The sequence below is a fragment of the Eumetopias jubatus genome, unplaced genomic scaffold, assembly GCF_037043125.1.
Source record: "Eumetopias jubatus isolate StellerSeaLion01/CBP00866 unplaced genomic scaffold, mEumJub1_p1.0 scaffold_6, whole genome shotgun sequence".
Classification (NCBI taxonomy): Eukaryota; Metazoa; Chordata; class Mammalia; order Carnivora; family Otariidae; genus Eumetopias; species Eumetopias jubatus.
The window spans coordinates 125,022,528-125,046,714 of record NW_028274812.1 but is presented as its reverse complement, the minus strand read 5'-3'; the positions used below and the strand labels follow the sequence as shown (position 1 = coordinate 125,046,714).

Sequence of the window (24,187 nt, the reverse complement as noted above, 5' to 3'; positions counted from 1 at the left end):
GGGTCTGAATCTAGGATGGCAGTGTTGGTGGCTAGAGCTCTCAGGGTCACCTGGGAGCTTTTGGAACTGGGGATCCAGGCATCAGTTGTTTAAAAAAAGTTCGCTGGATGATTTCCAGGTGGTATAATTTCCCCCCGGGGGACATTGGCCAATGTCTGGAAATAGCCGAGAAAGGGGATGCTACTGGCGTCTGGTGGGTAGACACCAGGGATGCTGCTGAATATCCCACAATGCACGGGACAGCCCCCGCAGCAAAGAATGATCCAGTTGAGCATGCCAAGTTTGAGAAATCCTGGTGGAGGCTAATACAAAAGTTCATTGTATTTTCTGACCATACCCGACAGATGGCCGGGTCAGCCGGGGTGAGACCTTGGCTCCTTTGTAACCCACAAGGGAAGCATTGGTATGCGGGCTCAGGAGCTATAGAAGGGCGATTCATCACACCAGAATTATCACAGTGCAGCCAGGGCCCCTTTGCCCTCTGTGAAGAAAGGGTTTGCTAAGTGCATAAATGGTGTAAACTGAGTGTCAGCGGGCACGTTTAGCTTACCTAGGGAAGCACACTATGAAACACTGCCTTAGCATATTTATGTACAAATGAATGTTGCTAACGACCAAGTCACTCATTAAAGTAAGTCCTTTGAACCTCTGCTTGGAATAATGGTTAATTACTTGAAAAGGAAACATTTATTTGGAAGTAAAGGTATTTATTTTCAAAATGCCTCTAATTCAGACTAGCCTTTTCCATAATTAATTCCCATTAAAGTGGTTTGATAATGTTTTCAGCAGCAGGAAACAAGAACCCCCCCGGGGGACACAGACACCAAGCACTAGAAGAGTTCAGAATCAAACATAAGCACTACTTACATTCACTGAGTAACAGACCGGGGTTGACATCTCCCTTGGGCACAGGCAGTGAATCTAAAGTGATCCTAGCATGACATTTACCCATGCTTAGGGCCAGCACCTGTGAAAGTAAGCGTGTGCGGTGTTAACTGGGGCTGCTGAGGGCGTGCCCCCTTAGTTAACCTGAGCCAGCCTCCCTGCGGCAGGGAGGTCCAGGCCCCAGGCAGCCTCAGCACCCTCCCCAGAGAGGTCTTTCCTGCCTTTAGATGTTCATGGCATCATCTGTCTGTCCCACTCATTCGTATTACTTTTTGGGAGTTTGTGCTTCATATTCTCAGTATCCCTAATAAAGAACTATCAGGGGCGCCTGCGTGGCTCAGTCGTTAAGCGTCCGCCTTCGGCTCAGGTCATGATCCCAGGGGTCCTGGGATCGAGCCCCACATCGGGCTCCCTGCTCCGCGGGAAGCCTGCTTCTCTCTCTCCCTCTGCCCCTGCTTGTGTTCCCTCTCTCGCTGTCGCAGTCTCTGTCAAAAAATAAGTAAAATCTTTAAAATAAAATAAGAACTATCAAGGGCCACAGATGGGCAGAGAGCTGTGTGTCCTGGAGCTGGCCAGAGGGTCTGATCTGGCTCTGAGAAGGAACTTCCAAGTAGTAAATAAAGATGTTTCAACTAGAGGTCATCCAGTGAGAGGCAGTGAAATGCAGGAAGGTGATGTTTCTTCATAGGGGCCTCCTTGTTTCCAGAGCCATATTGCTTGGTGAGTCATCCAATCTTCTGTGTTCCAAGGTAGGGTTTTTATTATTTCAATAGAAGTTTTATTGGGAAGTTTTTCTGGGAAGTCCCGTAAGAAACAGCTTTTCAAATATGGGTATCATCTAGGCTATGAGGGTGTTTCGGGTTTTGTTTTTCTTTTATTTTTGGTTTTGTGTATCTCCTGATACTGGTTTGAATTGAATTGAATTGAATTGTGGTTTAAGTATAAGCAGTGGTGTCTCTCTTTAATTAATTTCTCATCTGCCATTGGATTCTTCCCCATTTATAATTCTAATTCTTTTTTTGACAGAGTCTCAGATAAGTGACTAACAGGAGGGATTGTGAAAAGGAAAACTGTGACCTCAATTATGAATCTCATCTCCAAAAGCAATTTTTGGGGAAACTGAAATGACCTTGGACAGGCAGAAGGTTACCAGGGGATTTAAAGACTCATAGTTTATCATATGAAAATAGGTTTTTAAGTCTGCAGAAAGCATTTTCTCTTTTAATCTGGGGAGGCAGCGACACACAGCAGTCTTTCCTCAGTGATCTGTTTGAATCGATCTAGTAAATATAGTGGTCTAATCTCGGATAAGTTAAAAGCGTATGCAGGAAATATACCCCACAGGAGAAGTCCAGCGTCATGTGTCGTATTCAGGCACTGTCCTGGAGCTGCAGGGGAGAAGGAGCCCATGAGGTGGGCCTTGGAGAATGGTGGCCCCGGGGGCAGAGACGGGCAGAGGGAAACAGGGAGCCAAAGAATGGTGAAGAGGAAGAGCAGGTAGGAGTGGGGAATGATCGGAATGTAAGTCCTTGGAAGGAAGGGGGGAAAGCACTTGTTTTCAGTTAGGAGGGGAGAACGTACAGTGTTGGAAAAGGTTTGAAAGCTTGGGATTCGACAGGGTGCTGTCTGCTGCACATCGCCGAAAACCTCAGATCAAACAGGCTTAAAAATATATACAGAAATACCTATGATGTTTCTGGAAGTCCAGAGAGAGGATAGGCTCCCCTGCATGCTTCTAGGCCTTCTCAGAATTGGTTCATTCTAATGCTATATTATTAGTCTGTGCCACAGACTGGGTGGCTCAAACGACAGAATTTATTCTTCACGGTTTTGGAAGCTGGAAGTCCAAGATCAAGGTGTTGGCAGGTTGGTTCCTTCTGAGGCCTCTCTCTTTGGCTTGCAGATGGCTGTCTTCTCCCTGTGTCCTCCCCTGGTCTGCCCTCTGCACACGTCTGTGTCCTCATCTCTTCTTAGAAGGATGCTGGTCAGTGACCTCATTTTAACTTAAACCTCTGTACAAACCCTTTCTCCAAATACAGTCACATTCTGAGGAACTGGGGGGCTAGGGCTTCAACAGATGTATTTTGAGGGGATACAATTCAGCCCGTAACAAATGCTGAGTCCCTCGTAGTGGCAAGGTGGCTTCCCACAACAGCAGGTCATTTGCTGCCCCCCGCCCCCTTGTGACTTAGGAGAAAAGGAAATAGCCACCTTCTCCGTGAGCATGGTGGGTGAATCCTCCTTGTGGACCCCACTTCACCACATACCTGCCCCTGGACCGACACCGCTCACCAGGGGATGCCATGTGTGTTGTAGGGATGGGCCACCTGACCCTGAGTCATGTGGGAGGAGGGTACCTGCACAGCTGGGTTCTGCAAAGAATGGAACTGGTGAGACGAGGCATTGTAAAAGACCAGCACAGCCCATCGCTCTCTGCCGAGGAATCTGGACTGTGGCAGGTGATGGAGGGTATTGAAGGATTTTGAGCAAGGTCACGGCAGCATGACCTTCCCGGGTGCCCTTCATATCCCCACCGTGTACCGGCTGCTTTGAGCAGGCCTCTCGCTTCACCCTTGCAATAAGCCAGTGAAGCAGCCCTGTTACCAGCATCTGCCAGGTGAGGAAACGGAGGTGGAGATGCGAAGAAACTTGGCCAGGGACACGCTATTATGATTGGTGAAGTCAGCACCCTCCAGTGCGTCACCCCAGCTCCAGCATCTACGCTCTCTCCATCTGCCCAGTGTCACATTTTCAGAAGACAAAGCTGGCTGTGCTGGAGGAGATGAGGGGTTGGTGCTAGGCGCCTGTGCTGCAGATAGCGGAGCCCCCGGCCAGGTGTGCTGGGGAAGGGAGAGAGACCAGACTCACTGGCGAGGCAGACGAAGGCAGGTGGCGGGGCATGAAGCATCCAGGGGGTCTGAAATCAAGGTGTCGGTGGGGTGGGTCCCTTCCAGGGGCGGGGGGGACAGTCTGTTCCAGGCCTCTCCTGGCTTCTAGTGATTGCTATAATCTTTGGTGTTCTTGGCTCATAAACGCCTGGCTCCAATCTCCCACCTTCACGTGGCCTTCTCCCTGTGTCTCCTGTGTTCACATCATCCTCCCTGCGTCTGTGTCTCTGTGTCCAAACTGCCCCTTTTCCTAGGGACCTCAGTCACACTGGGTTGGGGCCCACTTTAACAGTGTCACTTTAACTTGATTACCTCTGCCAAGACCTTGTCTCCAAATGAGGTCAGGTTCTGCGGCACCAGGGGGTAGGACTTCACCAGAATGTGTTAGGGGGACACAATGCGACCCACAGCAGAGTCCTTCCGGGGAGGAGGAGGAAGGTTCGAATCGCTGGAACACAGTGATTTTGTCTTTCACGTCGGTTTTGCAGGAAGAGGGCTTTCCATCTATGTTATCTACTGTTGGAATCCAGGTGGTGACCAAAGGGGGCAGCTAGAGAGAAGAGGTGGCCGAGAACGGGATGGGGGGGGGCCTGTGGGGCACGTCACGGGGGCAACGGGAGGGGTAGGAAGAGGACCAGGAGGCTGCGGCAGGATTACTGGGCCCAGTGTCCCACACGTGTCACCTCTGAGTCCTGACGACAGCCCTCCTGAGAAGTGGGCCTGGCTCCGGCTTACTCAGACGGAACTTGGTGTTCAGAGAGGCTAAGAGAACGTGGCTACAGGGACCCAACTGAGCAAAGTGGCAGGGGCGGGGTTTGCACCCCGGAGGGTCTGCGTTCCAGTTCCTGCTGGGGCACCACTGCGTGGGTGAGCCTCGGGCTTCTGCAGGTGGGCATGGCCATAGCTCCTTCCCAGGGTGCTGCTAGGCCCGTGTTTCTAGGGAGGACTTTGTAAACCAGGGTAGGGCTCCAGTTTTGCTGGCCTTGATACAGTTACAATGACGCTCTTGTCTTGATCTGATGGGCAGACAACCCATAACCACATTTGTTAAGAAGCTCAGGCCTGGAAATAGCAACTGTGTGAGCTGTTCGCTCTCTGTTCTGAGTGCTTGGCCAAGAGATCTGCTTAGGCAGAAGGGGAAGTACACACAGATGCCTTCCCTCCTTGCCCTTAATCTAGCTATTTGAGATGCTCTGTCAGTGAATGGTGGTCAGTGCCCCGTGAGCCCCTGCCCCTTTGCTGCGTGCCGCCCGAGAACTAGCAGAGGAAGGAGCCGCAAAGCCCCAATCGGTTGGGTATTTCTGTCTCGTCTTCGGAGACCCATTTAAAACCATTAAGGGCAGAGTTTTGAAAATGGAGATACCATTAACATGTCGGTAAAAGGCAGAGATTTTAAGTGTATAGTTCAGTGGGTTTCAACTCCCATTCCACCCAGTAGCCACCATCTAAATGAAGATCTCGAACATTGCCTTCACCCCGTTTGATACCCTCACGCCCATCCCATCAGCTCGCCCCCATAGGCAGCTGCTGTTTTCATTTCCAGCAGCAAAGCTCAGCTCTGCCTGGTGCAGAACGTCACAGACATGGAATCACACAGCATGCAGGCTTTTGTGTCTGCTGCGTCCCCCAGCACCATCTCTGGGATCCGTCTGGGTTCCGGCGTAAACCCGCCGTCGCTCCCTTCCGTTGCCACGCGGTGTCCCTCTGCGTGTACGCACCACGTTTTGTTTCTCTCGTCACGTGTCGATGGGCCCGTGCGTTGTTGCTTCCTGTTTGGGGCTATGCCACATAAACGGCCGTGAACGTTATAAGCTGAATTTTGTACATCCTTTCTGGTCCTTACTCCATTTTAGCTCTAACGTTTGGAAGTTGATTGACACAATGAGAGCAGCTAGTGAGAAATCTTGACTTGTTTATAATCTAGGTAAGTTTCCTTCTCTGTCTTTTCTTCTTAAGGGTAGAAGCTGGAGTGACAGGGTACCTGTGGGGAGGGGGGCTACCATCTCTATGGGGTGGGAATCTCGATACTGTTTCCCTACTGAAGTAAGATGTGGATTTTTGACTGCATGGCGGGGCTGGAGAGCAGTCAGCACCCCTAACCCCTGCATTGTTTAAGAGTAAACTGTAGTTTCATCCCATCTCCTGTGACACAGAGCCCCTGTGAGCAGCCAGGACTTCCTGCCTATTTTGTAGCTCCCTCCGGCTGCTGGGACCTTGCTGAGAGCCTCCTTCTCCTTCCTCTCTTTAAGAAGTCCCAGGTAGGGCGCCTGGGTGGCTCAGTCGGTTTGGTGTCTGCCTTCAGCTCGGGTCGTGGTCCCAGGGATCGAGGGACCACGGATCCCAGGGATCAAGGCCCGTGTCAGACTGTCTGCTCAGCGGGGAGGCTGCTTCTCCCTCTGCCCAAGCCCCGCCTCTGACCCCACTCATGCTCTCTCTCAAATAAATTTAAAAAAAAAAGAAAAGAAAAGAAGACGACCCAACTAAGCTTTGTGAGGGCGGATAGCTCAAGGGTTAAAGAATCTTTGGAGCAAACCCCAAACAGAGCACAGGGTGCATCTATCACCCAGCCCACGGCTGAATGCAAATGGTGCCAAGGGCCCAGTGTGTAGGCGCCCGGGCCAAGGGGAATTCTTTTCTGATGGAGCCTGCCCTACAGAATCCTGTTTGTTCTTTCATTGGATTAAAGAGGGAGTTATCGGGGTATTTCTCAACAAGGCTGAGGGAATGAGAGAAGGAGAGTCACCCCTCCCAATCTGTCACCTCCTGTCTGGAAACCTTAAAAGAAGCCATGAAATGTAGGCTGACATTTCCCCCCATTTTTAAATATACGAAGATGTGGTGTTTTTCACAGGGATTTTACATTTCTGTGTTTGCGAATCAGTCAGCATTTTGTCAAGAAGCATGTTTGTGCTTGTGCATACGTGTCATCCCATGATGAACTGCACTTTTTTTAAAGCAGGTTGTTAAGCAACCAGTGATGCACTTTTAGTGAATAACAGTTTAGAGGTTGGAGACCCCTGGCATGTCAGCATACTGGCACATTTATCCTGACGGCTGTTGAAGTGACTTGAGCCCAAGCAGAAGGTTCTCCCTCCATTTGGGTATTTAGTGCTTTGAACAGCATTTTTGCACCAGAGCAAAGAAGCTTGGTCCCTTTAGGTTTTATAAAAGCAGTCCCATGATTTGGAAAAAGACATTTTTTAAAAAAATGGCTTTAAACATGGGCTTTTGTCATAGGCTCCCAGCCAGCTCTCTCCCCAACATGGAGTGGCTGTGAGGGGGTCAGTGGTGCATGCAGCAGAGCCTGGGGCATCCCGTGTGCAGGTGCTGTGTGGAGAGGTGGGCCGGGGGGAGGCCAGCGTGGGGCTCAGTGCAGAAGACCCGGATCTAAATCCCTGTGCTACCTCTTCACCTCTGTAAAGCACTCGGGGTTCCTTAGCCTCTGGGAACCGAACTGCCAAGGTGGAGATGACACTTCGTGGAGGAGGCTTTGTGGGCATCAAATGAAGCGGCTGATGCGCAAGCTCCCTCTCAGCAGAGTGTGTGCTTTGAGTCCTCTTCTGCAAGGAGCTCCCACTGGAGTTGAGAGGACGGTCATGCAGTCAGCTCTGCTGGTGCATCGTATGGCTCACGGCACTGTTGCAGCCATCCTTTAGACCTTTCAAACCGGAACTATGGAAGGGCACCGCGCGTCATTGACATCAGCCCTGGCAAATGACTGAGCCACGGATACCTGGGCCTACTCCACGCTCTCACTTTGAGAAACCCTCTTCCTTTAGCCCCAGGAGGAGGAGGAGGAGCCCCACCTCATCCCCAGGCTAGTCTGCTCCTCGTTTGGGTACATGTCCTAGGTCTCCTTAAATGTTCTGGTTTTCGGAATTTCCCTCTCTGTTCCTACTCTCTAAAACATTGTGCAGCTACCTCAGCTAAGACATGAAAGCAGTTCATACCATGGTGGGGTTAATCTTCCTCCTTTTCGGGCTCATCCACATCTCTAAAGCTGTTAAGCAATGACTGGTCAACAGCCTGCAACCCTCACGCCCACCCACAGGTAGGCTGTTTCGAGAGGCTTTGCTACCCCATTGCGTCCCCTAAAGAGCCAGGGTCACGGATTTGGTTGTCTTCCTCCCAAAGGCTGAGATCCTTAATCAGGGTATTTCTGACAACAGTAGCAAAGGCTAAAAGAAGGTTTGCTTTCGGTTAACATTCTAATTCCATTTAAAATCTGTAACCTGGTGCGCAAGGCCCCTGCGGGACCTGCCCCCTTGCTCGCCACCCCCTTCGTCTCTGCCTCCAGGTCTGGCCCTGGCGTGACTCCCCCTCCTGCCCCACGCTTCCCCCTCCTGTCTCCCAGTGCAGCACTCTCTCACCCAGAGCCCCACGCCTGACCAAGGCTGGGACAGCTCACACCAGGAAGTCGTGGAGGAAAATGGGAAACAGACCCTCTGATGCCCTGTCCCGGCACTTGAAGGACATCTGCCATCACGGCCCTTCATTTCTCAGACTTGTCATTTTAATTCCTAGCCATTTTCCGCTCTTAGACTCTAAGCCCTTGAGAGCAGGGCAGGGACGGTGCTTTCTGCTCTGTTACTTCCCTGGGGTGTGGCACTCAGTAGGTGGGTAATAAAAGAGTCATTAAATACTGAAGCTGTGCCATCCTCTGACCCCGAGGATGAGCTCCCAGTGGGCCTGGACCGGCTGCTGGCTGTGGGACAGAGATCTGAAAGGAGAAGAAAAACCTACTTAGGTGAGGGCGGGACCCGAGAGCTTGCCGTAATCTGCCTTGAACGTCCTGTGAGGTTGAAGGCCAAGGCTGAAGGGTGCAGGCGGCTGTATGACATAGGAATTTACGGTCACTCTTCCTTTTTTGGAGAAGGATTTTCCTTCTCCACGTGCTCCACTCACGTAGCACCGTGAGCGCTATGGTCACTCACGGGCAAGTTTGAGGACAAAGGCTGTCTCGCTGCGAGGTATGGACACCCCGGTGGCTCAGGGTCCTGGGATCGAGCCCCGGGTCAGACCCTCTGCTCAGCAGGGAGGCTGCTTCTCCCTCTGCCTGTGCCCTGCCCCGACCCCACAGGGGTCTGGACCTTGTAGAGTCTCTTGAAATTATACTCCCTGGGACTGAGAATACACAAGAAGTGGTTGCACCAGTACTTTTCTGCTAATGTTGTAATTTGGGGTTCTCTTCAAAGTGATAATGCCATCTGTGTTTAAGTGGCATGGAACCCAGACGAGCCCATTTCCCCCGTTCCACATCTTGGCTTTGTCGTTGGTAGAACTGAAATACAATTGAACGGTTCAAGGTAAGACTTGAAGATACACTAAAAAAAAAAACAAAACAAAAAACAAAAAACGCTTTTTTTTAATTGCAGTAAAATATACATAAAGTAAAATGTACCATTTTAACCATTCTTAAGCATATAGTTCAGTGGCATTGTTCACATTATTGTGCAACTGTCACCACCAGGCTTCTCCAGAACTCTTTCATCTTGCGCAACTGAAATTCTGCTTCTCTGGTGCCTACAGACTGTTTTTTAAAGAATGAGAGAGGGTCTGCAGTTTCGTCCAGAGGACGCAAGTGCCACTGGACGTGGGCTGATGATGGAGTGACCTCCTGCAACAGGAGCAGGGATGAGCAGGGCAGTTGCCTTGCGTTTCAAGGAGGCTGAATTGTACACAGCTGATTGCCTTTTGTTTGCGGTTGACCTTTTGCGTATCATTTCCTAGGAATATTTAATGCTTGTCCATCTGTTACCAATTAGCCTTTATAATCTCTTGCAAGGACAGAGGAAAACAGTTATCATTTTTATTTTCTCTGACCAAAAGTAGAAAAAAAAAGTCCCTATGCTTACTTTCTATTTTCTTCTTCTAAATTTTTTTATTTAAATTCAATTAATTAACATATAGTATATTATTAGTTTCCGAGGTAGAGTCCTATGATTCATCAGTTGCATACAACACCCAGCGCTCATTCCATCACGTGCCCTCCTTAATGCCCAGGCTTACTTTCAGTGTCCTTGGATTCACATGGCTAGCATGCCACCTCCCCTCATGTGGATTGCCAGGGCTGATAGGACTGTTTGACTCCGGCCTTAAAATCCCAGAATTGTCATGTGTTGTAATTTGCATTGTGATCAGACAATAGGTCCTGAAGGGCACACCAAATATACATGGCAACATCTCTCATATTCCACAATCCAAAAAATATACCCTCTCAAGGGGAGGGAGGTTTCCAAGGTCAGATAAGTTTGGGAAGGGCCACATGCAGATCCCCCCTCTTCAGAATGCATGATGCATGTTAACAGCGTCAAGGCTCTGAGAAATCCTGCAAATGAGACCCTGGCTTCACTTTGTTTAACGAGATGTCACCATACATTATCTGACCATCGATCCCCTTCTTGAAATGCACACCTACTAGTGCCCCTACGGGTATGCTCCCTCAAGAGGATGCTTCAGCTGCTGACTCAGAGATGAATGTGTTTTAAAGGTGCAGCTATCCACGGGAGCACAGTCCAGGGGCAAGGTGTCATTTATGGACCATTCACTTTATCTCATCTTTTGCTTCCTATTTGCCTTAGAGAGAGAGGAAGAATGGAGACTTCCTAACGAGTGGACTTGGTTGTCCCGTGACAAGCTTTGTAAAGGCCGCTCTGTCGAATCAGCATTAATTTGGAGAATATTAATTTGGATTGTCCGAATTGTACCTTTTCAGAGCACGCCTGAGGGCTGGACTGGAATTGAGGCGTCCTGGCTTAGCTAAGCGAGGCCAGGCCCACGAAACTCCGAACCCCGACTGCAGTTAGTGCTACGGCAGAAAGACGCCGGCTTTTGGAGGGTCGCCAGGAGCAGAACAGCTGCTTATTATGTTCACCAGAAGGGGCTTCTCGTGTCACGTTCCTAGGTCCTGTCATTCTAGTCCACTAGCGGCAGAAGGGTGACCTCTCTGGAGCTAGCCATCCCAGGCCCATCGCCAGCCTTCAATCTTGTGTAATTCTGACCACATTACGGCGTGAAGGGGGCTGAGAACATTCCACAAAGTCACATTGGAGGGCCACTGGGAGACCGCGTGGGGACCACGGCGTGACCGTTTTGCAGCTACTTTGGCGTGAAAGGGTCCCTGCTCCCCTTTCTCCTCTTGCTGAGGTTCAGACTGGCTAGCACATTCCCTGTTGCCCTCTCCCACACATCTGGCCAGACCCATGCAGGCTCCTGCGATCTGTCCTCAGGAGAATTGATTCCTGGTAGGAGGTCCCTCTGGGAGATGATTCTGGCTTGGACTTAAGGATGCTTTGGAAGTTTGTTCGAGGCAGGGTCTTGGAGAACTGTCTGCCAGTGAACTTGGGCCCAGGATGTCAGAGGCACCCACAGTGGAAGGTGAGGGGCCCTCTCCTCCCCGCCCCAGGTAGGGCCGCCCCTCTGCTTCTCCCCGTCCCCCTGGGCTGTATCTGCACATTCGTGCTCCCTGCCAAGCTCCGGGCAGCCGAGGAGACAAACTGCACAGTCACATTTTGCTGTCACCTCGCCAGTTCAGCCCAGTGTTTTTAGGAGATTAATAGTTCAAGGAAAAAAAAAATGTAAACACTGTTTTGGGTAGAATAGTGTCATCTGCCACTTTTTCTCCTTTTTGGTCAGACAAATAGTCTATCTAATAAATGATTGTGGAGTCTGGGACCCGGTGCTGTGTTACTATTCCCGTACGATGCCTAAGAGGTCAAAGTGAAGGGCATTGCATTCTGGGGTCTGGCGGAGGACTTGGCGAGCACACAGAACCCTTGTGCCGATCTGTGCCTGTTCTCCTGGCGGTCCCTCCCCGGCTGGGAATACAGCTGGGCGCCCCCCTCCCCGCCCCCGGGGGCAGCTTCTCTCCTGGCCTCTCCCACTTTCTGTGCTGGTGTTGGCGAGGCAGACAGGATGCACAATTGGTAAAAATACCCCTTCTTTCGGATCCCTTAGGGGTAAGCCTCCATGAATAAGGCAGCTTTAAATATCAAAAGACTTTTTGAAAGTAGCTTTATTCCTCCCACATTCAGATGTTACCTACCAACAGACAGAAGCCCTCAAGGAGCTGCTGAAAAATGACAGACAAAATTAATGAGCGATAATCACCTTGTGCCAGTTACTACACTAGACACATTCTTTATATGATTTTGACCCCTAAGAAAGCGACATGATAGGTTTTGTGACTCCCATATCACAGATGTTGCAACTCGGGCCCCAAAAGGTGAAATAACTTAACCCAGGGTCATACGAATCTCAGAGGGCAAAACTAGAATCTAAACTCCCCTGCCCGTGACTTGAAATCTGTGCTCTCAACCTTGAGGCCAGTTTCCGACAGTCCCCCTGGGGCCGGGCTCAGCCCCCCTGTTGGGTTATAATTGTCGGCCGTCCTCCAGGCTCTTGTTTATCCACTGATGCTCCTCCTCAGAGATAATGGTAAACTACAGCTCAGCCCAAGTGCAATGAAGACAAGTCAGGTTGGTAAAAATTCAAAAAGTTGTGCTCTGCTCTCCTTAAACCATTCGTTGGGTTCAGTAAGCAGGCACGGGGTGCGGGCCAGGCACAGCACCAGGGCTCCAAGCCCTCTCTTTTTGGGAGGTGGGTGTTGGCTGTCTTCCTGGAAAAGGTGATCGATTCACAGGCGTCCTGCCTTCCAGTCTGAGTCGGAGGAAGCAAAAACATCCTTGTTTGAAGAGACCTTTTCACCAAATATTCATGTCCTTTCAAGATAGCGAGAGCAGTTTCAAAACAGGAGAAGGGCTGGGTTAGCTTCTCAACTACTCAGATTCATATAGTATAAAGAAGATGACTATTTGACAGGAAGCCCAAGATTTGGTCTCAGAATGTTGACCTTGGCTTTTCCCAGCATTTTGGTGCTAACATTTTCTGTGAAAAATAAAGATACTGGGCTATTCTTATTTTTAACCACGGCCATTTACGAAGCACCTGCTATTCACAGGCTCTTTACAGGTTATTTTTTTTTAGTCACCGTAACGACGAAATAACGCCAAAGCCTGTCCTACTTCCATTACAATACTGTTCTTCCATGTACGGGAATTGTTACAGCCCCAGCAAGACAAATGCCATATAACCCGTGGCAATGTAATATACACCACAGAATTGTTTTTATTTGCATGAACCAGAGCTGTTTCTTTGAGTTTATGGGGGGAAAGAATAGGAGTTTTCACCAGACAGGGATTTATAATCTCCCATTGAAGAGCCCTTTGACCTTCGACTAGTTGCTTTACCTCTCTTGGCCTTGGTTTCTTCGTCTGTAAAATGGGCACACTGATAATAATACCCGTGTTGTAGGATCATCTTAATGCCTGAATGAGAGAGGCTTGGCAGAGCAGCCCACAGAGTGCTAGACGATGATAGATAATTAATAAATGTTAGTTCCTTTCTTCTTAGAACAGTGCCGAATTTTTATAATGGATTTGCTCTATTAAGAGAATTATTCCTTGTTTTAAACAAATTTCTCATATACCCAATATTCTATTGGTTTTTATAATAAAACTAGAATGATCTTTCCTTGGAGGAAAATTGCGAATAGTGGAAAGGTAAGGGAAACATTAAAACTATATTGCCTGTATAAATTGTGTATAATAATTATGTATTAATTATTTAAATGAAATTGTATTTGAAGAAATAATCCCAAAGAAAAAAAGGATTAGGTGGTGCATGGCACAGTGAACACAAGCAAACACAAAGAACATTTCGACTTCTGGGAGTGGGAGCTCCTGCATGAGTACGTACCTTTGTACCTCCTCCCTTCCAGACATTAGCTTGAGGACTAGGGTTATAGAGATAAGACACGGTCTCTTTCTTCCGGGGACTCACAGTCTAGTTCCGGTGTTTGCGAGCTTTACCTGTGAAGGCCCAAATAATAAACATTTTCAGTTTCACAGGCCATACGGTCTCTGTTGTAACTACTCAACTCTAGATATGCAGTGGTAGTGCCTAAGCAGCCAAAGACAATATGTAAATGAATGAATGTGGCTGTGTTCCAGTAAAACTGTATTTACAAAACAGGTGGGAGGGCCATTTGGGCCAACAGGCTGTAGTTTGCTGACCCCCGAGCCAGGGAAGAAACGCTTGTAAACAATAGGCAATTACAATATATCATGATACATAGTCTGGGTGTTTATCATGATAAAGGATGCCATAGGAGTACAGAGGAGAGGCCCCTGATCCAGTGTAGGAAGAAGAGACTCCCTCAGTTGAGTTTATTAACCTTGATAGAGATATGGAAAAGTGTTCTTTTGAATCTGTGTAGTTTTCATACCCCTTTCCCTCTTCACTTGTGTGTTTACAAAGGTAATATATGCTCATTGAACGAAGAAAAAGCAAGCTATACAGAAAGTCAGCATACGATGACCCACAGGTGATGTACAATGTTAAATAATTTGGGTTGAAATGAGTCTGATCCTTTGAATAGGCATTGAGCCAGAAAAATTGGGGTGTATGTGAATATTGTGGGGCAGGTGTGGAAGAGCAATTCGGGCAAAGAACATGAGGCTTTTTGGGAGCTGGAGGGTGCTTTGGCATGGCTGGATCATGGCAAGGGTTGGCAAGCAGGTGGGGCAGGCATGTGAATGGGAGGTGAGGGGCAACTTGGGTCATAAAGGGAATTAACAGGCCTGCGTTAAGTCAGCTCATAGCCTGCCAGCCAGTGGGAAGGGATTGAGGCATTTGTTTGCAGCAAGTGAAAGATGATTTTCCTTCTGCCTCTGAATTCTTCGTGATTGGTCACCTGAGTCATCAAATTCTTCTCATCCCAAAGTTTCCCTGATCGTACTGTCAAAAGTTTTCCATGCTTGGCTCCTTCCAGAATTAGTGGAGCTATTTTAAATGTTAATGGTATAGTCCAGTTTTGCTCATATATTATATTCTAAAAGATATCCTCTAGTCATGTATGAAGCCACTTTTTAATTTTTCAAGTTAAAAATCTTCCAGTCACTTAGTATATATTAGTGTACTAGAAGGACATTAATAATTCCTCCTGTTTAATGCTTAGACTTGTGGGAGTTTTTCTTTCTTTCTGGTTTTGCAACAGGCCTCTTTATAGGGCTTACTCTTAATTTCCCTTTTTAGAGGTAGTTGGTGAGGGCCATTAGTAAAATACGCACTGCAGGATTTGGAAAGACTCTCCAAGGTTTTGGTTGATAGAAGGGTATTACTTGTTTATAATCTCTGCTGCCTTGTGGGATATATATTCAGTTTTCCCAAATGCCGTAGAGGGCATTATACCAAGTGAATAAGAATATTCAATAATGTAAACCTCCTCTTAGAATAATACATATCTCTATTTCCTTTAAGAAAAAGTCAAGGAGAAAAATGAGTGTCTCCTGTAGATGATCCTACATCACCTACTCAGGGCCTGTTCAGGTGGTTATTTTTCTGTTTCCTTTTAAAATCCTTTTCGGCAGACGTTTTCTATTTCTAGCCCTTTAAAAATGGTAGAATTCAGGAAGAACCGGGGAAACCCCCAGTATCAACAGCTGATGCACGTAGCTTCCATCTCTCTTCCAGGGAAGGTGACAGCAGAAGGGCAGCCCACAGTCACTGCTGTCATTGGAAAAAACAAAGAAACAAAGACTGAGATCACCGCGTGAGGGTTAGAATGAATCTAAAATTACTACATTAGTCAGAGATGGGACCATGCGAAGTTTAAGAAGTGTAACCAACTTCAGTGCTGTGGTTTGGGATTGGGTTTCCTGCAAATGACAGGGAGTGCGGAATTTCTAGGCAAAGTGTGTCCTTGCGAGAGATTTTTGGTGCCACTGTTTCTTTCAACAGACCACGTTTGGTTTCTTGGCGCTAAGTTCAGAAAAAAAGAATGTTGAAGAGCAATTTGAGTGGCAATTAATGAAAAACGGAGAAACAAAAGTAAAAACAAAAAAAAAATCTCCCAGAGTACCTGGCAAGGGTGTTCATTATGTCATTTAAGCAAGCTTGCAAGGATGCCAACCTTAATTGGCAGTTGTGTTGGCTACTGTTAACAGTGAATCTCCTAAAATTGGAGGATGAGCTTAGAGGCAAAAAGCAGAGAGCAGTTTGGGGTTTTCAAAACATGCAGTATATCTTGAATTTTGATGGAGTTTTTTAGGGAAAAAAAATCCACGTACTGCTAGATAAAAAAAAAAAAATACTTAAACACACAGGTAGGATCATAGCCTGCCTAAATGTAGCTAATGTGCTTCTTCAGTCTAGCCCATGTAGCGCTTTTCTCTTGTCCATCTGGGACTAATCTTGCAGGTGTGGAGGCGTGTGTGTTCTTGTACATTTCTGTTGTTTCCAGTTAAGAAATGTGGAGATGGCCAATCCATGGTATAGAAAACAGGGGTTCATGAGAGGCTGCTGAAATGCCACTTTGGTGGTAGGGATGGGGGTTGGGGGAGAAGGTGGCAGAAGAATGCTGACCCTATATTTCTCTAAATTCCTACCACTCAGGAAGTTTGTTTAAGCTTCTGAAATTTTAAGTGGCATTATCCCCTTTGTAGTGCTGAGCAGAAATGTTTCTTTTTATCTCAGTTGACTGTCCTCAGGTTTAGAACAGAGGTCTTGCAGAAGGATCAGTGAAAACATGTGGTTTCTAACACAAAGGGGGATCTCCATTACAAGAGATGAGACTTGGGGAAAATTTTCTCCCCGCCCCCGCAATTCCTAAGATACATGGTTTTTTGTTGTTGTTGTTGTTTGGTTTTTTTTTTTGCTTTAGTCAATGAACATTAACATAAGTAAACTTCAGGCTCTGAAGATCTGTTTTCTTTCAAGTGAGGTTCCAAACAAGCTTCCTCCAGGCTTAAGTTTTTAGATTGTGTTAAAATGCATATCCATGAAAAGGTGGCAAGGTTTTTTGGGTGTTATTTTTAATTTTTAATGATTTTGTCTTGGGCACCTGGGTGGCTCAGTTGGTTGGGCGACTGCCTTCAGCTCAGGTCATGATCCTGGAGTCCCAGGATCGAGTCCCGCATCGGGCTCCCTGCTCAGCGGGTAGTCTGCTTCTCCCTCTGACCCTCTTCCCTCTTGTGCTGTCTCTCATTCTCTCTCTCAAATAAATGAATAAAATCTTTTTAAAAAAATGATTTTGTCTTACCCTCACCACCACCCATTCCACCTGCCACCGTGGGCGTGTATATTTACCTATATTTTTCCTCTCATTATAAGGTTCATAGATTAATTGTAGAAAGCTTGAAAAAGTCAAGAAAAATCAAAAATCAAAAATAAAACTCAGTCTTGGGGTTCCTGGGTAGCTCAGTTGGATAAGCGGCCAACGCTTGCTTTCGGCTCAGGTCATGATCTCAGGGTCCTGAGATCGAGCCCCAAGTCGGGCTCCATGCCCAGCAGGGAGTCTGCTTGAGATGCTCTCTCTCCTTCTCCATCTGCCTCCTCTCTCTCTCTGTCAAATAAATTAATTTATTAAAAAAAAAACACCTCTCTTTAAAAATAAATAAATAAAAATAAAACTCAGTTTTAATTCAACCTTCCAGAAATAATCACTTTGAATAGTTTGGAATACCTTCTAATAATTTCTCCTATAAACATAAATTTCTATTCACTGTTGTTTTTTTTTTTTTTAATTCTGAGGTTTTCTCATCATGAGCATTTTTTCTTAATCATTAATTTCCAAAGGCAACTTTTGCTTAAATTGGAGTGTAGTTGATGTACAGTGTTATATCAGTTTTAGGAGTACAACACTGTGATACAGCAAGTCTATACATTACTCAGTGCTCATCACCGTAAGTGCAGTTACCATCTGTCGTCATACACCATTATCACAATATTTTTGGTTGTTTTCGTTATGCCATACTTTTCATTCATGTGACTTATTTATTTTCTACCTGGAAGTTTGTACCTCTTAATCCCCTTCACTTATTTCACCCATCCCCCACCCCTGTCCCCTCTGGCAACCACCAGTTTGTTCTCTGTATTTATGAGTCTGTTTCTGTGTGTGTGTGTTCATTCATCTGTTTTATATTTAGATTCCACATATAAGTGAAATTATATGGTATTTTTCTTTGTCTGACTTATTTCACTTGGTATGAGATCGTCCAGTTCCCTCTAAGTTGGCACAAATGGCAAGATCTCTTTTTTTTTCATAATTGAGTAATATTTCATTGGGTATATCAAAAGCAAAACTTTTAATGGCTGCATAGTATCACTGCACATTTAGTCAAGTTCCCACTTTTTATTCTTACAAATTAACAACCAGTGAACATCATTGTACTGGGACCTCTGTGGGCATCTCTGATAATTTCCTTGGGAGAATGTTCCAAGAAGGGGAATTGCTGGGATGGAGAGTGTACAGTGTTTGAAGTAATGTGATGTGTATTGTTAAATTGCCTTCCAGGGCACCTGGGTGGCTCAGTTGATTCGGCGACTGCCTTCGGCTCAGGTCATGATCCTGGAGTCCTGGGATCGAGTCCCGCATTGGGCTCCCTGCTCAGCAGGGACTCTGCTTCTCCCTCTGACCCTCTTCTCTCTTGTACTATCTCTCATTCTCTCTCTCTCAAATAAATAAAATCTTTAAAAAAAAAATTGCCTTCCAAAAACACAGTGTCTAGTTTACACTCCTAGTACAGGTCTGTACCTCTGTGTTTCTCCTACATCTTCGGGGAATTTAAAAAAAAACAAAATACTGTGCTTTGATATTCATTAGTAGGATTGAGTATTTCCCAAGGGGCTCTTTCGGTGGTGTGTGGGGGCGGGTTGGGGTGGACAAATGTGGGAAGATGAAGATGTGGGGAAACTAACGGAAGTAAGGGTTATTTTAGTAAGTTTTGTTTGCAGACCCATCTCTGTGTAGACTTTCAGCCTTCTTCACGGCCATAAACCTTCCCCAGGAGAGGGGATTTATGGCAGTTCTCATTTCTCAGAAGTTTCTGCTTTTCAGTCAGATAAGAGAAGCTCTTGAGAAGGCTTCTTTCTGTTGATGTTGGTTCTCATTTGCCTTCGGCTCAAAAGAAGCCTTATGCCAAAGTGGCATATTTTGGAGTGGCATACTCTGATTCCCTACAATATATTTAACAAATGTAGATCTTTATAATTTATTTATGGTATTTTTAGTGCGTGGAAGTTTTTTTGGGTTTTTTTGTCTTGTTTTTTAAGAGAGAGAGAGAGTGTGTGAGCTGGGGTGAGGGGCAGAGGGGGGGAGAGAGAGAGAATCTTAGGCAGGCTCCATGCCTTAGTGTGGAACCTGACTTGGGGCTCGATCTCAAGGCCCTGAAATCATGACCTGAGCTGAAATCAAGAGTCAGACACTTAACTGACTGAGCCACCCAGGCGCCCCTAATGCATGGAAGTTTCAAATAATAAGTTAAATAAATCATTTAAGCAATAATTTACTTAACTTAATAATTTAAATGAATAGTTATTAAGTAGTAAGAGTTAAACTCTTACTAGATTATGAAATCTATCAGTTTTTTCTTTAGGTAAGGAAATGTAAGTTTAGTTTTTATCTTTAGGGATTTCATCTCCCACTTCAAAATTGGACAAGTGATCTGTTTTCTTCCAATATTTTCTTTTACATTTACTTTATCACAGGATTTATTATTACTGAAAATAAGATTGTTTTCCTTATGTCCCATTTATTTTGCATCTTCTTTAGAAATTTCATTAGTTTCCTTGATGAGTATTTTTCTACTCTGGTACGTCAAGGAGTTAGATCATTCCTTTGAAAATAATGTGATTTTATTTCTTTTCTTTTAGCTTGTCCTTAAAACATACAGGTAGAGAAATAGTCTGCCAGATTTTCCATAACCTCGGCCTTTTTTTTGAAACAGAACATGTGCAGCTAAAATTGAGACCAGGTTTTAGGGTCGTCTCTCTCACTGTTTAGTGATGGCTGGCAAGTGCCCTGTGGCATCACCAAAGAATGTCGCTGGTCTTGGAACAATGGCAAAGAGAGCATGCTTACTAAGATTATGAAATGGGGCCATGACTTTAACGCTTTTATGTTTGTGTTAAACCTGCTGATGAAGTGTTAACATGCTTAATTAGAGGATTGTTTTCATTGTTCTGTAGGGAATGGATTTGAGGGAGGCCAGCGTTAGTACATGGAGACACTGGTATTAGTTCGGGAAGAGAGGATGGCGGCATGGTCTATATCCTGTTCTCACCCTGCAGACTCCATCCCAAGGAAGTTGAGTCAGGAACTAGGGCTCAACTTGCAGATAACAGAAACTACTCTAGGTATTTAAGAAGATCAGGAGTGAATACAGGGAAACAGTATTCACTGAATTGCAGGAGCAGCTGTAGGCCGGGCCCTCCAGAAGGTGTCCCAGAACGACTCCCTAGAACGAGCGTGCCCTGGGGGATTGTGTCACAGTGAGGAGGCCAGGGAGTCAGGAGGTCACTGCCCAACCGCTGGCTCAGGATGACAGCTGAGCCACCTCCGGACTAAGCACTGGCAGATCTGAACAGCAAAGTGGGTGTCCCACATACCCTCGCTGCACACACTTCCTAATTCAAGCCATCCCAAAACTTAGATCTAGGTTGTGCACTGGAAGTTATTTTGGGGCGCGCAGCTGATTGGCAGAACCTAAATCACAACCGAAACCTTAGCTGGAAGGGAGTCCGGAAGTAGTTTGGTTTTAGCCTTCCAGCTCCCACTGCGGGAACACGCGCTGGGACGATGAGGGCCTCCCTACCACATCCACGTAAGTCAGGTTCCCCGGAGTGAAGCTGGGGTGCAGGGGTGGAGGCAGGATGTGTTGGAAAGGGCGGATCCTCTGGATTTGGTGGTTGATTTGATGGTGTGCAAAGGATGGAGAGGCAAGCGTAAGGCCAGAGACAAAGCCCATTGCACGTTTTAGATTTTTAAAAGTCTCTTGGTCCTTGCTTAGCAAAATGACCAATGGTTCTATCTTATCAAGAGTGGTGCGAACAAATTTCAAGGGCAAGGGTGATCTCAAAGCTTCCTCATACTTCTGAAATTCTTTTGGAGCTATTACTGTGTCTGAACATACTTTGTCTTCCCAGTTCATGTTTGTCAATAGGAGAAGTCGAAGTCCAACAGAGGGATGCCGCCGAGGTGGATTCCCCCAGCCTCACCCTCCCCAGCTTCTGGAATGTGCCCCGAGGGGGGTGTTACAGGCAGATTCCCCTGGCGTGAGGAACCTTATCTTGGGAAGCCTAGAGTTGGTTTGCTTGTTGACTCAGAGATGTTGTCTATTCTTGTGCCGCAGTGAGGCGCTGTGGAGGCACCAGCTGGCTGCCCTGTCCTCGGCCCCCGGGCCCCTCCCCCAGGCTGAAAATAACAGTGCTTGCGGACACTTTGGGCCACATTTCCTTTCCTCACTGGCTGTGGGAGCAGTTCTGGCTCTCTCATCTGTTTTTTATCTTTTTCCTCTCCAGCATTGTTAATTGATAGAAGTGTGTCAAGGTGACCCCGGGATGTCTTCTTAGGTAGCAAGTAAACTGAGTTGTGGCTGCCCAAGGTCGGGTATGGTTATTGCTCACATGGCTGAGCTCACAACAGAGCTCAGAGTTTCCCCCCATCTCCCTGAATGCTTTTATTAAAATCTCTTTTGTCTCCTGGCCATCTAATCTAAGCATAAATGTGCTCTTTTGCATCACTTAACCTCAAATAAACTCATCAGTGGAAGTCTGGGTGGAGACCCGAGCAAGTGATTCTCTGACCCCGAGCCAGCAGCTGGTTACATCCTCCTCAGCAGCAACCGGGGGATCAGGTCCCTCTCCTGCCAAGAATGTGCCAGGCTGGGCGCAGGACCGCATGATGTGATTGGGATATTAATGATTCCAGGTGTTGGTGTTGTAAGCACCTCCTCTTCAGATTAGCCAGGCATGCTCAGAGATGGAGCTCTTATTCTTGGAACTGATGACTTTGTGGGCAGGGTCCTGTGCTGGGCAGAGAGGAGAGAAAGCGATCCAGAAACAGCTTCAGAATATAATACACCTAGCAGGGAAACCAGCGTAGACACACGCAGTTAGTTATGATGCTATAACTCCCATGAGAGAGCAAGACCTGCATTTCTGAAGCTGGTTTGCACCTTGAAAGGTTTTTTGTTTGTTTTTTTATTAAAAATATATTGACTCCTAGAAACAATATATAGGTGAATGTTGGTTTGCCCACTGACAATCTGGTCTGACAATCCTGCATTCGCAGTACAAAATAACAGGACTGTTGGGCATGTTTCCTGCAGCGTTTGGCTGCATCCTGCTCATGGTGAGTGGGTTGAACCCCAGCCCAGGACTGCAACACTCATTCATCGTCTTCAGAATGACAGGGAAATGGCAGGACAGAGCTGGCCACTGGTTCTCAGACTTAAGGGGGTGTCAGAATCGCCTGGAAGGCTTGCAAACTGCATTCATGTGCTTCACTCCAGGAGTTCTCACTCACTCAGCAGGTCTGGGGTGGGGCCCAAGAATTTGTAATTCCAGCATGTTCCCAGGTGATGGCGGGGCTGCTGGCTGCTGGAGCACATTTTGAGGACCACTGGAGTAGACACAGGAAAAGGTTCACCCTCTGAAGAACTCCTGTATCTGAATTCTTATGATTCTGTGCAACCAGCAGTGCCCCGCTCCCCAAACACATGAGTAAATCTTGACGAGAAACACGCCCAAACCATCCACTGTTGACAAGGCCCCGTGCGGTCTGTGCCTCCCTTTCTTCCTGAGCCTGGCTTTGGACATCACTCTGGAAGCAGATGGGTAGAAGAGTTAAGTTACTCTCCCCAGGTCTCTGGAATCTGGAAAGTCAGACATGCCTTGGGGGCATCAGTGAGCAAATGTGTGTCCCAAGGAGTCCAGGGAACAGTGTGACAGGAGGCTGCCTTCCGGCTTTGTTCAGGCCGGGCGCTTCCCTGTACGGTGGCGGGGGCAGAAGTGTGGCTTTTCCCAAAGCCTGCTGAAGTCAAGACCCACAGCTGAGGGCTCCCGGGTGGGGAGGGGAGGGTGCAGGTGCCATCAGGCTTACCAGAAGTTTGGAAATGGAGGGCAGGACCAGAGCTTACAATGCCCTGTAAGGATCCCCTGCATTATACTTGGGTCTCAAGATGGACAGACAAGGGGGCAGGGGGGTGTATTGAGTAAGACAAAGCTAAGATCAGGTTTCACCCCAACAAATCCTGCTTCTGCTTCCAGAACTTCTGACATTTCCACCTCCCCTACCTCGTGGTGCATCTCTCCCTCTCCACTGACCTGAAGTTCTTTAGCAACTTCTTTGTACCGGAAGGAGGGCATACGATGGGGTGATGTGGGGTGGGGGGCTGCAGTCTTCATGGTGTCACCTGCCGAGACCCTGCTGGTTTGCTCCCAAAGCCCGGATGTGAGCCGTTTTTGGATTTGAGCGCCATGTCCTCATAGGTCTTCAACTTGGATGCACATCGCTTCCAGGGAACAAACGTGGCTCTTCTCCTGCTTCTGCAAAAGGACGACACAAACTTAAGAGACTTGTTTTATTCTTTTATTAAATAATAAAACAATTGTTAAAAGAGTCTAAATGTTGTATTCACAAATCAATTGGCTTTCCCTCCAGGTGGAGGGGGTAGCTTTAGAAGAGAGTCAGGGGAAACCTAAGGGACATTTACAAGAGAAAAAGAAAAAAGAATGCTTTGTTAGTTGATACTTCAACATTAATTGTTAACTCTGTTTTTAAGACTACTTACAAAGTGTGGGGGGAGGGCTTGGGCATGGAAACACAGAAGTTGCTTTTAATTGCCTCGCGTCACGATCCCCTGTGCAGCAAGTTGGCAGGGTCTTCCCTCCTCTGGGCGAGTGACAGCTCTGTGGGTGAGAACAGGTGCTGGCCATGAGGACCGCTCGGCCTCCTCTGTTACAGTCCCTGTGGTAGCTAGGGCAGAAGAACACACGCCCCCACGTTTCCTGGGGTGCTCCTTGCAGAGGTTTATAATCTGTCCTGGCTATAATGTTACACTGCCTTTTATGGGCAAATTCTATTTCTCGTTGTTGTCTTTTCAGACCCAGTGAAGGGAGGTCTTCATGGTATGTGTGACTTGTTGCTATGAATGGGGTCCTGATCCTTACTGTAGTGATTGTGTTACCCTTATGATTAACTACAACTGGCCTCTGTATGTGCTTCTCTCTGACTTATTTTCTATTTGCCCCTCTCTAGTGGGATCTTGTGTGTGATAATGCCTGGAAGGTCCATATCGCTAAGTTCTCCTTACTGGTTGGATTAATCTTTGGCTACCTAATAACTGGATGCATTGCTGACTGGTGAGTACCAACGTGCCCACTGCACGAACCTTTGGAAGCCACAGCAAGCCTTTGCTGGCTAAAGAAGAGTGGTCTGTGTTAGATCACTGTTAGCGAGTCCTTTCTCTGCCCTGGTATGGGTGTTGGCACAGAGGGCCGAAGCCGTCCCCTGGAGAATTCAGAACTAAGAGCATTGGCCGGTGCATCTAACTGGCCCTTTGGAACAGAGAATT

The 24,187-nt window shown here is 47.1% G+C and overlaps 1 protein-coding gene across 1 annotated transcript in view; it reads left to right on the top strand.

The window, feature by feature from the left end:
- SLC22A23 (solute carrier family 22 member 23) overlaps positions 1 to 24,187 on the top strand; it is a 169,237-nt gene that overhangs the window by 13,786 nt on the left and 131,264 nt on the right. The window contains exon 2 of the mRNA XM_028122846.2: positions 23,872 to 23,975. Within this exon, the coding sequence (XP_027978647.1) occupies positions 23,872 to 23,975 (104 nt within the window). The remainder of the gene's footprint in view (positions 1 to 23,871; positions 23,976 to 24,187) is intronic.